Source organism: Mirounga angustirostris, unplaced genomic scaffold, assembly GCF_029215605.1.
Source record: "Mirounga angustirostris isolate CCGP_5_RB_7025 unplaced genomic scaffold, mMirAng1.0.hap1 SCAF_1, whole genome shotgun sequence".
NCBI lineage: Eukaryota > Metazoa > Chordata > Mammalia > Carnivora > Phocidae > Mirounga > Mirounga angustirostris.
In genome coordinates, this window is record NW_026991709.1 from 144,262,828 (window position 1) to 144,278,463 (window position 15,636).

At 44.6% G+C, this 15,636-nt stretch overlaps 1 protein-coding gene across 6 annotated transcripts in view; it reads right to left on the reverse strand.

Moving 5' to 3' along the window:
* Positions 1 to 15,636, reverse strand: part of OSBPL10 (oxysterol binding protein like 10) — a 334,389-nt gene that overhangs the window by 76,735 nt on the left and 242,018 nt on the right. For all 6 annotated transcript variants that reach the window (XM_054504478.2, XM_064588972.1, XM_045903929.3 and 3 more), the window contains one exon: positions 12,079 to 12,233. In XM_054504478.2, the coding sequence (XP_054360453.1) occupies positions 12,079 to 12,233 (155 nt within the window). The remainder of the gene's footprint in view (positions 1 to 12,078; positions 12,234 to 15,636) is intronic.

Here is a 15,636-nt window from a genome sequence, read left to right on the forward strand (position 1 = left end):
CAATAATTTTTAAAGTCCTCCTCCTTCCACTGCCAACCTAAGAACTGTATAAACTGTCAGAAATGACCACAGGCTTCCATGTCTGGTTTAATCCTGAGGCCCTGGGGAGGCCGTGGGAGTCGGTGAAGGCGTGAGGGCCAGTGGCCAACTGGCAAAAACAAGTTTGAACTAGTTTCACTGTGTACAAAAAGCAAAGCCAGTGACTTCTTCTAATAGCACAGCCAGCTGAGCGGACTGCCTTCCGCAAAGGAACAATTGAACAATGTGCTCTACTTGGAGCCAGAGATCGATCTCAGGTTGATTTCCATGGTATTTCTAATGTATTTGGTGAATGCCAACTAATGCGCTTGCTGCAGTGGGCTGATGAATGGCCCAAAGACATCCAAGTCCTAATCCCCAGGATGGTGACAATGTCAGGCTACTTGGCAGTAGGGCATTAAGGTCGCTAGTCAGCTGAACTTAAAGTCGGGAGATTATCTTGGATTATCTGGGTGGGCCCAACATAACCACAAGGGTCTTTAAAAATGGAAGAGGGAGACAGAGGAGGGAAGTCAGAGGTAGATAGGACTATGGAAAGAGCCAAAGAGAAGAAATATTCTTGGCCCAGAAGAGGAAGGGACCATGAGCCAAGGCAGGCAGACAGCCTCTAGAAGCTGGAAGAGCCAAGGAAATGGGTTCTCACCTAGAACCTCCAGAAAGGAATGTAGTCTGCCAACAACTTGATTTTAGCCCACTGGGAGAGACTCGTGTCCCAGACGTCTAATCTACAGAACCGGAAGATGATAAATTTGTGTTGTCTAAGCTCTTAAATGTGTGGCAATTTGTTACAGCAGGAATGGGAAGCTAAAACAACCTGCCTAGACTTCCTTTATTTCTCGACACCCCAGACTTCCTCTGGTGGGCAAGCCTGGGCTACGCTGCGGAAATCAGCCCACCTGGGCATCTCACCCTACAGATGTCCAGTGACCTGGGCCCACCCAGGGGCCCAGCTAGCTGATTTTAGGACTTCCTCAGAGAGAACCCAAACAAGACACCAGCAACAAAACTGTCTTCATGGTTATTAAATTAGCTACATCGGGAGAAGCCATATTTGAATAAGTTATTAATGAAAGCCCTTTGTAAATCATGCCTCACCATACAAATATACTTGTTGTCATTTACATGCAGACTACTCTTTTGAAAGACTAACAAAAGAGAAATGAATCTCCCTTGAGGAACCCAGGATAAGTCAGGAACACATATTCTTAGGGGTTTCTCAAGACACTCATATCCACGGACAGGGATTTGCAAAGAACAATGTGAATAAGGGCTCACCACTGAGTACCTACTATGTACCAGGCATTGGGCTGAACACTGAAAATATGTGATCTCATCTGATTCTAACATTTCCATCAGGAAAGGACTCCCATCATTACCACTGACACTGCCCACACCCCCATGGCAGTCAGTGAAGGGGATAGGTTTCAGATCGCCCTGTCACCTCCACAGTGGGCGTCCTAGAGAGGCAGCCTGCTACCCCCATCAGGGACAGCTTAAACTGACATCAGCTTGATGCCAAAATGCTCAAAAGGAGGAGAATATTAGCTTTATTCCTATGGTCCTAGAAATGCAACCATTAACATACCTCCTCTCAAAATACCCCTCAGACTTTCAAAAACTTTTTATTCATCTCAGCCAAATTATCTAGAACAAAATCTCTCATTGTCTTTATTTTTATATATATTTTTAAGTAATCTCTATGCCCACTGTAGGGCTTGAACCCAAGACCCTGAGATCAAGAGTCGCATGCTCCACGGAGCCAACCAGGCGCCGCGTCTTTTTTTTTTTTTTTTTAAGATTTTATTTGAGAGAAAGCACGCATGCGCACAAGAGGGGGGAGGGGCAGAGGGAGAGGGACAAGCAGACTCCCCACTGAGCAGGGAGCCTGAGGGGGGTGGGGCTCGTTCCCAGGACCCTGAGATCATGAGCTGAGACAAAGACGCTTAACCAACTGAGCCACCCAGGCGCCCCTCATTGTCTTTATTATTATTTTGTACTTTATGTTCTACTGACTGCTTCTTCAAGGAATCGTGTTCAAAAAGGATATAAATCAAAAGCTTGCTTCTGTGACGCAGGCACTCTGATGTTTGTAAAGGCTTTCTGGGAGCAACCGCTGTGACACCTCTCCCTCACTCCGCAAGGCACAGGGGTCCCCACTCACCTAAGTGCAAACCATGATGTCACAGAGCAGCATCTAAAATGGGTGCCTATTTTCCCATTATGGGAATTTCTATATAAGAGCTCATTCTAAATAAAGTTTTTAGCTCTAAAAATGCATTCTAGCAAAATACAAAAAGGCAGGTAAACGTAAAAGTGGTCCCTTTCCCCTGCTTCCATGTCTTTTTCTCAATTCAGAGCATGAAATTGGTATCAGTCTACCATGAGAAAACTTCACAATCCCCGATGGAGTCCTTTTCTCCCTGAATTACATAATATATTTCTTTTTTTTTTAAGTCAGAACTACAAGCTGGCCCTGCATTTCAGTACAAAGGCCACTGAAAAGAAAGATTTGGAATCTGAAACACATTTTCCAAAATATAACATCATTCATGGAAGAGGGCCATTTCCAGAGTGACCCACAAAGCTCTTTGAAGCTCATAATGTGGCTTACGTACTCTATGTTCACCAGAAGGAGTTGAGATTTAATACCTCCGCAATATAAATTTTAAAATAACTCTAAAAAAAACAAAGTTACATACATTTCTTATTCTTTTGAAAGGAAAGAAACTTGGGTGAGATCGAGGAAAATGTAAAGAGAGATGTGGGACACTCTGAAGAACACTCCCATGGTTTTAAGGCTATCCAGTTCTCCAGTATGTTGAATTTCATTTCCAAAAAGGTTATGGTCTCCTTTTCCTCCATGTGTCTGTCTTTCTGCCACTCTTCTAATGCTTTTTCACAATGAGACCATTTGCTGGGATAAGCACAGCCAGTAGAGAGAGCCAAATATGACATCGGGACAGTCCAGCATCCACTTAGCTGGCTGCAGGGGCGAGGTGGGGTGGGGATGGAAATGACGGAGAAAAGGGGCCGGGGCGTCGGGGGAGGGGTGGGAGTGCACTCTGTCAGAGGAGAAACAAGATGGTGGTGACGGGGTGTCACATGACACCTGAGCACGCTCTCACCCCTCAGAGCCCACCATATGACCCTTGTGGCTCTAATATCTTCAAGGGCTAAGGTCCTGAGGTGAACTGGAGACAGGATGGCCAGCCAACTAGTTACTGGTAAAGTATGTTCAAGTGTTGGAGTCCTGTATCCACAGAGTCTGAAAATCACTACCAGGACTTAGTGCTACAGCTTTCTTATTCATGCACACACACACGCAATCTACATTCTGCCTGGTTAGTAGCTCACACCTATCTTCATTACCAAAAACTTAAAAATATACAATCTTGATTTAGCACCCAGTAAGCCCCCGCATACTGTGTAGTACTAGGGTATCCACAGCCATCCACAAAATCCCATTCAAATTGCAAAAGGGATACAGAACTCATTGATTAATTCAGGCAAAGCCCAGAGTATATGCGAGAAAAGACTGTACTCTTTTCTTCCATAACATTCTTTCCCCAAGATCATAAATCTCAGAGCGTTGACTTTCCATCTTAGGAAAGTGAACGTCATCTGAGGCAGAGGATAAATCACCTTGAGAATAGTTATTCACTGTGGGCAAATAAAAATGTAAGCCAGGCAGATGGTGAAAAGCTCATTTCTCCTGGTATAATTTTATGGGAGCAGGCCAGCAAGGGGAAAAGCGGAGTGGGTTGTGAAATCTGGGGCCACGTTTATAGGAGGAGAGAAAAGACCCCCAAAACCAGAATACTAAAAATTATCATACCACATCGCTACAATCTCTTCAACTCTTCACCGCCGGTTCAGATCTGACTTCTTCCCTTCGTGGTCCCAGCAGTGAGAGGAAGGCAGAGAGGAAAAAAACCCTACTAAACACGGCAGGGTTTTATGCCCATTCATTCACCGGGTTCAAAGCGCTTAATCCTCTGACTACTGCTGCAGAGTAGATTAGACTATACCACTCGGGGCTGGTTTTTTCCACAGGGCTCCAGCTCACAGCTGTCAAATCCAAGATGGCTGCCTCCCCAACAGTCTGGGCGCAAGTGTTTATGTCACAAAGCCACATGGACTTGGGGGGGGGAGGGGAGAGAAGGGAGGCAACACGGTGACCGCAACACGGTGACCACTCCTAAGGCTATCCCCAAAGACCTGCTTATTCCAGTGTTGAAACTCAATAAAAGTCTTGAGACACACCCTACGGGCCCCCCAGAAAGTAGAGCTGGGACCTTCTGCTACATTTCACCTCTCTCTTATATAAGTAACACCCTAGGGCGCCTGGGTGGCTCAATCAGTTAAGCATCTGACTCTTGATTTCGGCTCAAGTCATGAGATCCAGCCCCATATTGGGCTCTATGCTCAGTGGGGAGTTTGCTTGAGATTCTCTCTCTTCCTCTCCCTCTGCCCTTGCTCCCCTTCACGATCTCTCCCTCTCTAAAAAAAAAAAAAAACAAAAACAAAAAACAACAACAACAAAAACAACAACACCCAATCAAGAAAACAAAACCTTAATTACCACCCACAAAAAGGGAGAGAGGAAGAGAAAGAGAAGTAGGATGGAAGAAGGAACAAGTCCTTGGAAAGGGAGCATAAACTGAAATTAATCCCCCAAAGCTGCAGAGGGAATCACACCATCATGCCTTGTAGTAGGAGAGCTCATTAATGCCACCAGAAACCAAGTTCAAGGAGCCCTTGAAAAATGCACACAGGGCTTAGGTCTGTGTGTGATGGTTATATTTGCTGTTGATTTGTTAAGGAAAAAAAGGCCGAAAAATGTGGAGTTTTTTTACAAGACCAAAAGGAGCTCTTAGCCACGGGAGGCAGAACAACCACAGCCTTCGAGAATACCATAAAAGCACGTCTTCAACTTCCATCACATCTTACAGATGGTCACCTTAATTGCTACAGGCCACAGGCAGACTTGTAGCCACATACCCCCAGGACCTACATCGTCTTGGCACACTAACCTGGAAATGTCCCTTGGCTAAAAACCATTTCTCCTGCTTCTCGTCTCAAGATATTTTAAAAAATAATTCTAACTAGTGTGAAATATGCAGGGAGTTAAGGAGCTGCGTATCTTAGTCCACTCAGGCTGCCCTCACAAAATACCATGAATGCGGAGGTGTAAACAAGAGACTTGATTTTCTCACAGTTCTAGAGGCTGGAAGACAGGGAGCAGGCTACCAGCATGGCTGGGTTCTGTGAAAGTGCTCTTCCTGGCTTGCTGAAGGCCCTCCTCTCCTGTGTCCTCTGTCCTCTTACAAGACTACAGTCCTACTGGATTAGGGTCCTGGATGAGGGCCCCACCTATGACCTCGCTTAACCTTAGCTGCGTCCTAAAGACACCACCTCCCTGATACTGTTTTGGCTAAATACACAAAGGTGAGATTGCCGGATCATACGGTAATCCTATTTTTAATTTTTTGAGGAACCTCCATACGGTTTCCAGAAGCTTATATCTTTGAGGCCCTCATGAGTTGCTATACCAAACGTGGAAGTACTTATTGGCAGAATTCTTGTGTGAGAAGACTTCATTTATTGCTTGAGCCACTAATTGTTGGATTCTCAGTTACTGTATCTACTAGATACAGGAGATGGTCTGGTGTACGGGAAAGGCACTGGCTTGGGAGGCAGGAAGTCCAGATATCCATCTTGTCTCCCACAGGCCAGCTGTGTGGACTCCTGGCAAATTAGTCAGCCACTCCAGTTTGGAGAGTAGTCACTGGACCCCTAACAATGCTTCTAAGATTTAGTGATTCAAAGGCCATGATTCAAAGAGGAAAAAAGTCTGTTCTACAGAAACTGGGAAGGAGATACAATCAAACTCCCGTGGGGCGTGGGGGAAGGAGGGGAAATCGTATCACCCACAAACTTCCTTGGAACAAATTCTAATAAACGTGATCAACAACATTTCCTGTGTAGCAACCATCTGAAATTCAATTTTGTGGGCTTATCACAGAATTCCATAAAGTGATTTTCAATTGCTATAAGTCAGTGACAGCTGTCTCACTCCTTCATTAAACGGTTGGAATCAAATAAATATGGGTCACATATTTTGAACAAACACATAAGACTCAACATTTGTGTTAATTATCCAAAGGAGCAAAACAACCTATTAGCTTATCTTCCAAAATCTATCACCATCCCATGCCTGATAAACACCCTCAGTCACATCTATTTACACATTTATATATCATGGAGATGAAGAAGAGATGATAAAAATGGGTTGAGGGGATTATAAGGGCCAGGCTTCAACTTGAATGTCAGAGGATTTCAAACTGCCAGCATCCTATGTCGTTAAGTGGTTCAAAAGTTCATTGTTAAAATGATAAATCCACCAAGGGCATGGAAATTCTTCTTGAGGAAAATTCAGCTGAATCTTTTGTATGTGTCTCTCTCCTTTATTTGTAAAACAATCTCCTCCCTTGAGGAAGAGTGGGAGAGATGATGACATGCTTACTTAAAAATTCAATTTTGCAATTTTCTAACTGAAGCTCATTTGTCTAAATGCTAGTGGTCAGTACTTGGGGGCATTATGAGAAGTCTTTCTGAATCTGCTAGATTTGGGGGAGAGTAGGGTGTGTGGTCTCTTAATAGCTTTGTTGCCACTGTAGTTCAGACAATTAACTAGGCAATGTTTATAAAGAACAATCAACCCAAGGGTCGCCAGGAACTGACGGTGTGTTGTTGTTGTTGTTGTTGCTGCTGTTGTTGTTGTTGGCGGGGAGGGGCAGAGGGAGAAAATCTTCAAGCAGACTCCCAGCTGAGCGTGGAGCCAGACACAGGGCTCTTATCTCATGACCCATGAGATCATGACCTGAGCTGAAACCAAGAGTCAGATGTTTAACTGACTGAGCCACCCGGATGCCCCACTGACAGCATGCTCTTGAGGCACAAGCTTTAAAACCCCTCTGTTCAGGGGCGCCTGGGTGCCTCAGTTGGTTAAGCAACTGCCTTCGGCTCAGGTCATGATCCTGGAGTCCTAGGACCGAGTCCCGCATCGGGCTCCCTGCTCGGCAGGGAGTCTGCTTCTCCCTCTGACCCTCCCCCCCTCATGTGCTCTCTCTTTCTCTCTCTCTCTTATTCTCACTTTCTCAAATAAATAAATAAATAAAATCTTTTAAAAATAAATAAATAAATAAAACCCTCTGTGCAGGGTCTCCAATAGAGAGATAAATAGAACTGACCCTCCATCTTCTCCCTCCAGACCAGGGGGTAGGTATATGGGCACCAAATATCTGTCTTATATGATTAATACAACACTATATTAAACGTTTCCCTTTTTCTATTTTATCCATGGGGGATTCAAGTAAGTTAAGTTTACCAAATGTTCTTCATCTGGTGAAAGGATAAACAAACTCTGAATCCAATGGATACTATTCAGCAATAAGAAGGCATGAACCACTGACTAATATAACAACATGGATGAATCACAAATGCATTCTACTAAACAAAAGAAACCCTACTAAAAAGGCTACATACTATATGATTTCATTTAAATGCCATTTCAGAAAAGGCAAAGCTATATGGACAGAAAACAAAAGAGGACTGCCAAGGGCTTAAGTATAAAGGAACACTAGGGAATTTTGGAAAGTGATAGAATTATTCCATATTTTAATGGGCTTAAAAGTGATAAAACTGCATTTTAAAAGGGTGACTTTTATTATTCCTGAGTTATGCCTCAATAAAACTGACTTTTAGAAATCTTAAGATTCTGTCCCTTCAGAAAGGTAGGTATACACAGTCACATTTGTGATTGTCTCCATGTCACCCTCGGCTTTCCTATTCCAATGGCTCACCCAGTCTTGATCCACAGCAGGAAACAGAAACCACACCAGGTATTTCAATCAGAAAGGGACTGGGTATGGGAATTAGGTGCTTACAGAATCTCTGAAAGGTATGGAGGAGCAACGTCCCCTTTCAACTCTTTATTTCAAGGACACACCCCGGTAGGTAGTCATGATCCCAGTGTTGGGAAGTGGCCGCTGCTGCCAACCCAACAGCTTGTCACGTCCGCATAGGTGGGCCTAAGGCCCCAGGACAATGCATCTGGTCCCTGCGAGTGCCTCGGAACACCCACATCCCCATGACCTTGCCCACCAGCAGCACCAGCAGCACCAGCAGAGGAAACTTGGTCTCCATCTCAGCCTTCCAAATCTCACACAAATGCATTTATGGGACCTGTCATGCATTCAGAAACCTAACTGTAAGAAATTCTTGGACATGCAGTTGTTAGGTTTCCCATCAGGAGGGTGGAAATGAAGGTCAAGAGAGCCAATCCCAGTATCTCCCCATCACAGTTCTCCCTGTCCTGGTACAAGGCATTCTTCCCCAAAGATAGCACAACAAAAACCTTTTTCTGTCTAAATTTAAATTTCAAATGGTGCTAAGAGACTTGAAAAATTGTTCTGCTAATGGGTAAAACCAAGATCCTAACTCATTTCATTATGGAAGAATATTTCATTTTCCCATATAGTTAGTTCTAGCCCCAGCAGAATAGAATTTTAAGATCACTGCACTTGATAATAGAGCCAACTACAGTTCTGCTCTAACTCATGTATTAAATACACATTGGTCTTTGAGTTTTATTCTGCTGGGAATTAAACAGATGAAGCTTGAAAATGCATTAATTTTCCCGGTATCTGTAAGCTGTTTTACAGTAAAGCCAGCACTAGGGTAGGGAGTTTGACACTGTGATTTATAACAAGAAATATATATATTTGGTTTTGTCCCCATTCCTGGCATAGTGTTCCTAAAACTCTTGGAATTCCTGAAGGGATGAGAGAGATGAAGGTGTCTTTTGTTACATTAATGAGTGACCTTTAGAAGCCCCTTGGGAACCTAAGGATGGTGACTGTCTCCAGTGGAACTAACACGATGATTAGAGGGGTGCAACTTCCAGTCCCACCCCCTGACTTCTGGGGAGGGGCTGGGGGAGGTGGAGTTTTGTCACCAACAATTTAATCAATCTTGCCTCTGGAATGAAGCTTCCATAAAACCCCAAAACAACAAGGTTCAGAGAGCTTCCGGGTTGGTGTACTTGGGGAGGTGCTGGGGGGGTTGCTGGGGAGGTCATGGCAGCTCACGTGCCTTCCCCAAGCATCTCTTCCATCTGTTCCTGAATTCTAATCTTTTATAATAAACTGGGAAGTGTTTCGCTGAGTTCTGTGAGCCACTCAAGCAAATTATGAAAACCCAAGGAGGGGGTCATGAGAACCTCTGATCTATAGCCCATTGGCAGAAGCACAGGTGACCTGAACTTGTGATTGGCTGAAGGTGTGTGTGGGGGGGTCGAGGGGCAGGACAGTCTTGTGGGGCTGAGCCCTTCACCTGTGGGATGCGAAGCTCTCCCCAGGGAGACCATGTCAGAGTTGAACTGAACTGTATGATGCCAAGTCTGTGTCCAGTGAGAACTGGATTGAATTAATTGCTTGCTGGTATTAAAAAAGCACACACCCATCGGAGGGAGGTACACCTTGTATACCCTAATTATTGCTTCTAAAGATTTAAAACAAGCAGCAAACCAGAAGAAAATAGTTTACTCAGTTAAAGTGCCACAATAACTACAATCCTGAGTTTCACTGGTGATCACTCACATAGTAACCCATTCTCTATACTGAAGGGTTAAGGAACATATTCACAAGGAATGTTTAGCCTCTAGGAATTTCACTTCACTCCTTCTTGGGTTATCTCTCCAAATTGTGCAAAAAGGAGGCAATGGAAACATTTTCCTTTTTCTGACAGGAAAATGATTGGGTCAATATTGCTAGCTTCCTCAGTTCTCAAAAGAAAAACAAAAAAAAAAAGTGACAAAGCACAATGGCCTAAAGTAAAAATAGTATCCAACCAACACTAGCTGTTGGGGTTGTGAGAAGCATCTACCACAGCAGTCATTGGAAAAAATGGAAGGAGTCTCAAACTCTCCCTTCTCCGAAAACCATCAAAATACCATCATGTCCCCATAAGTCCTCCCTGCTATGAGGACTTACCTACCAATACCTTACACCGCTCTGACTGGAGTAAAGGTAATACGACAACCAGAAATTGATGCTGTTTATAACGTAAGGGTAAAAAAAGTTCTCCCTAGTTCTTCTCTTTCAAAGTATTTTTAAAAAGTTGAACCTGGAAGCTAGTCCTTTCTTGTGGACAATTATATACTCTTCTGTCAATGCCAGTGACTGGAAAGGCAAAGAGAGCAACAATTTTAAGTAAAAAGGTCAGGCCTGGCCTCTCGAGCTTCAGCATTAGAGGAAAAGCAGAAAAAACACGCAGAAGGATTCCCAGAATGGGGGTGGACACCAGTCCTAATAAGTAAGCTTCTTAGGTTATGGCTTCTGTTGGGTTTTGCCCAAGAAGGCTGCTGGGAATGAGATCCTATAAAATTGTTACTGAAGATCTAATAACTTACTTCCCTACTCTTAATTCTTCCCTAGAGCAAGATTTTAAATGTATTTATTATGACGTGAACCCCAAAGGTTCTCTGCCAAGGGAATGAAGGATATTATCGTAGTTTTCAACTCTTGAGCGGCTAAGCACCTCACCCTCAAATGCCAACTTCCCCCGCCCCCCGCCAGCTGCCAAGGCTCTCAAAAGAGCAATAGGACGGTGGGGCTCCCACCATTTATTCTGTCACCAACTTACCTGCCAGTTCACCTACACATCAGCTGCGAGTGTTTCAAACTGAAACTCCTGGTACAGGCAGAGGCAAGTGCCTTTGAGAATCTCACATCCCCTATTCGTTTCATACCCTGCGAAGGCACCTTATAGATGCTAATGGAACACTTGTAGGCAGGATGACCCTACCTCTGTAAGAGCCAAGCTACCAAAGTCCCTGTCCCAGAATATGATAATGTGAAGCTTGGAAAAAACTTTCAATTGATAACCAAGACCACTGGACCCAAGCAGCTGCCTTGGGGCTCTCGACCTTCCCCAACAGATTTTATGAGCACCCTACATTTTTCAGGCTAAGGGGATTTCAGTTAGAATTAAGAACAACCTCTGGGCGCCTGGGTGGCTCAGTTGGTTGAGCGACTGCCTTCAGCTCAGGTCATGATCCTGGAGTCCCTGGATCGAGTCCTGCATCGGGCTCCCTGCTCAGCGAGGAGCCTGCTTCTCCCTCTAACCCTCCCCGCTCTCATGTACTTTCTCGGTCTCTCAAATAAATAAATAAATCTTTAAAAAAAAAAAAAAAAAGAATTAAGAACAACCTCTAACGCGTGAGTCAGGTATGGCTCAGCCCAGTTCACAAGGTCCCGCAGAGAGAATGCGTGCATCAAACAGAAAAGAAAATATAGAAGTTCCCTTGCGACACAAAGTGAAATCGACAGGAGGACGCGCTGTGTGTGGCTCCCTTCCAGTGGTCACTGGGAGGCACGGTTAGTCGGGAGAAGCTTGTGGGCAGGGGGCAGTCCACGGAGCCTGCCGAGGCCTGGCTCATCGGGAGGCTCTGCAGGGGCCACCGCCCCCCCACCCGCCCCCGACCCTGACCCGGCAGGGCAGGAGTCCCCGCAGCTGGAGGGGAGGCCCAGGAGTCTCAACCATGGCCCCGGGGACGCATGCAGGGGTCGAGCGTGTGAGGCAGGCGCTGATGTTAGCACGAACCACATGAAGAAGCCATTATTCAGGGGAGCGACATAATATATTGTAACTGCTCCCAGCATGTCAACAGGTATCATTTTAATGCGTGCGTTTGAATTTCTCCCACTTGAAGTTAAAATGACTCCCATTTCAATGAAAATAGGAGATTCCTCATTGGTAGGATCACATTTCAGCCACGGCAGCTGCCAGACACAAGAACAGAAGTGCCAGGCGTGCCCAGAGCCGATTTTGTCACTCCAGGCAATGTGTCCATTTTATAATTTGTCTCCTCTTCAAACAAAGAGATGAGCAAGTTACAAATATAATTACTACATTTCTGAACAAGCGAGAACACAAGCCACACGGGTGCAGAGAGAGAACTAACGGCTCGCTTACCTCGGGCTCTGGCGGCAAGCTTTGCTCTTCTGCAGCGGAGTCTGGTAAAATCGCCCAGGTTATGTTGGCACTGGTTGATGGCAAAGAGCCAAGGGTCCCATTTTTCAGCTGCTCTGTGGAATGTGACTTGGGCCCGTGCCATCCCAGGATGTTCTCTGCAATAAAGACCGAGAATGATGCCAAGTATGTTCCAACTTAAACATTTACAGCTCAAGAATATGTGTACCCCACTGTATAAGGAGACGGACTTGAAATGGGCCCAATTTGAAGCGGACTATGGTAAATTTAAGCAGGCTTGTTCTGAACGAGGTACCAAGTGTGGATTTGGATCTATTTATAAACTAGTTTCTGTATGATGGCAGTACCAGAATTATTACCATAGGCTGTTTCTTTCCCCATCCTTGGGCAAAAAAAAAAAAAAAAAAAAAAAATCGCATTCACCAAAGCCAGATTTTCTTAAAAGTGTTTTTCTTAATTTTTTAAGAAAAAATATTTATATAAAGATATTTATCATTAAAACATTAGAATAAACAACAAGGCAAATTTTATCAGAAAGGAGCTGCTCAAATTGTGGTTTAATTGCCAATCGGCATAATGACCTGCAAAGTTGCCGGCATCATGTGCCTCGCCACCACCCCCCCCAACCCCCCGCCCCGGGTAGATGTGGCTGCTAGGGCAGAAGTCCGGAAGCCCCAACACGAAGGACTCTTGTTCATTCCATTCTAGCAAGAAACACGTTTATAAACACCAGTCTGATAAACCAAAGGCATTTTACTAATCCTCCCTCAACCCTGGGGGGAAACAAAAAAAGACTTCTTTAATTCTAATACTGTTTATTTAGGAGTCAAGTGTTATTATAGACTCTCTAGGTATGCTTATTAGTGGGGACAGGAGTAAACACAGGGGATTCCTTTATCAATTCTACCACTGGAATAAGAATAGGTCTCAAACTCAGCTGACCCTCCCCCTGGAGACTGTGTTCTCCATCTAAGAGCAAGGATAAGGGATGAAGAAAAGGTAGGCTGAAGTGGATACTGCCTTACATGAACTAGAACTTGACCACGCAGGGTCTCTGAAGTTCCATCAGTAATCCTATCCGTTAATTAGCCTTTTCGTTAGAGTTACTCAAAGAAAAATTGACAAGTATCCCAGACTCTCAACACCTTGGGAGACTCTGGTTGATAGAAACAAAATAACAGAGCCAGTTGAGATGGCTGTATGCATGCTGAGTGTGTATGCTACTATCCAACACAAGCATATTTTTATGCAGAATTTTTTTTTTTTAATGTCAAGTGTTAGATCACATAGCTGTGGCTTAAAAACCTCAAGTGGCTTCTCATGGCAACTGGAACGTAATCTAGCTGCCTGGCTTGCAAGACTGCCCGGTCTCATTTCACTTTCTCCCCAGTGCTCACTGTGCTCAAGTCATGCTGGTATTCTTTCCATTCCTCAAGTGAGCCAAGTTCATTCAGGTCAAGAGCCTTTGTGCACACCCTTCCATCTGCTCCAAACGCCACCCCTCCAGTTCTTCTACATGGGGGAGAGGTCTCCTTCATAAATCCAGGGGTTGACTCAAATATCACTTGCACAGGGAAGCCCCCTGGGACCTCCCCAGCCAAAGCATCGCCCCAAAGGCACCCCCAGCCCCATCAGTCAGTTTACTGTCTTCACAGCACTTAGCACTATCTGAACTCACCCTGCTCATTTGTTGGTCTACTGTGTTTCTCTCCTCCCTAGAATGTCAGCTCCTGAAAGCAGAGACAATACTGCCCTTGCTCAGGGCTGGGTCTCCAGAACCTAGAATATGGTCAGGCAAAGAGTATGCACTCAATAACTATGTGCCAAAATGAATGAATGACTATTAAGATTTTCACAGACAGTAAATTTCAAAAGGAATGTGCATTTCACAACCTCCTAAAAGTTAAGAAATAAGAAACAGCAAAAAGAGAGAAAGTAGAATGGATGGTGGTTGCTAGGGGCTGGGGGGAGGGGAATGGGGAATTAGTGTTTAATGGGTATGGAGTTTGTTTCACAAGATAGAGTTCTAGAGGTTGGTTACACAGCAATGTGAATGTACTCAACACTCTACTGAGCTATATACTTAAAAATGGTTAAGGTGGTAAATTTCTGAATATGGGTGTTTTACCTTTTTTAATGGCAAAATAGCATCTATATTATCAGTTCTTGATATCATTTTTAAAAAGGTGAAAACTCACAATACTAAAAACCAAAGGCTGAAGGATGAGCTAAGACCAGACTTGGGAGGAATCCCCATAAATAAAAAGGCGGATGGGGCTGGACTAAGAAAACCAACCCAAGGTTCAAGACACCAGAATCTGCCATGAGAAAGGTAGGAAGAGACTTCTTACACCTGTCCTGCTGACCAACTCCTTATCAGCAACTGCAAGTTGGATTCAGATCTTAAGTACTGAGCAGCTGTCTTATCAATACAGGAGTACTACTTTTTCTAAAAAAAAAAAAAAATTATGCAAGTAGTAAATTTCCTCTAGAGTAATTAGGAAAACTTAAGAAGCACTAAGGAAAAATAAGATCTGCTTGCCTAGGTGATTGGGACAATATTCCCTTCATTACTTCTACACCTCAACTCTGTCCCTCCCTCCCCTCCATACCACCATCATTCAGAGATGATAATCCAGGAGACAATGGGGCAGGAAGTAGAGTCCCACAGGCAGTGACACACTGCATTCAGGAATAGACACAAACCAGGACAGGAAGAGAGAAGGTAGCAATGCATGCTGGGGAATGTAGTCTTCTGGATACTCTATGGATTCAGCATATCAAAGAATCAGTGAGTGAGGACCAGAGAGAAGCCCATCCTAGGCCAATCCAGGTGCTCTATTAAATGATCACTTAGGGCACCTGGGTGGCTCAGTTGGTTAAGCGACTGCTTTCGGCTCAGGTCATGATCCTGGACTCCCTGGATCGAGTCCCTCATCGGGCTCCCTGCTCAGCAGGGAGTCTGCTTCTCCCTCTGACCCTCCCCCCTCTCATTCACTCTCTCTCTCTCATTCTCTCTGTCTCAAATAAATAAATAAAATCTTCTAAAAAAAAAAAAGATCACTTAGTTTGGAAGTCTGGCTAGGCCTGCCTCATTGGAGGATGTAGGAGGAAAATTCTAACAGAGTAAATGAGATAGGGGCGCCTGGGTGGCTCAGTCAGTTAAGCGTCTGCCTTCAGCTCAGGTCATAATCCCAGGGTCCTGGGATCAAGCCCCATGTCTGGCTCCCGGCTCAGCAGGGAGCCTGCTTTTCCATCCCCCTACGCCCCGCCCCGCCACTCGTGCTCTCTCCGCTAGCTCTCTCTCAAATAAAGAAAATTAAATTAAATTAAATTAAAAAACAGAGTAAATGAGATAGATTATATAGAGCTTGGGAAAAGAAGTGGAATCCTCAGAAAGCTTAGAGGAAGAATCCATCTCTGAAATTTCTCATGTAAGGCCTTTGGCTCAGGTCATGTCTCAGGGCCGTGAGGTTGAGCCCCTTGTCGGCCACTGTGGAGCCTGCTTAAGATGCTCTCTCCCTCCCCAGCAGAGAGAGA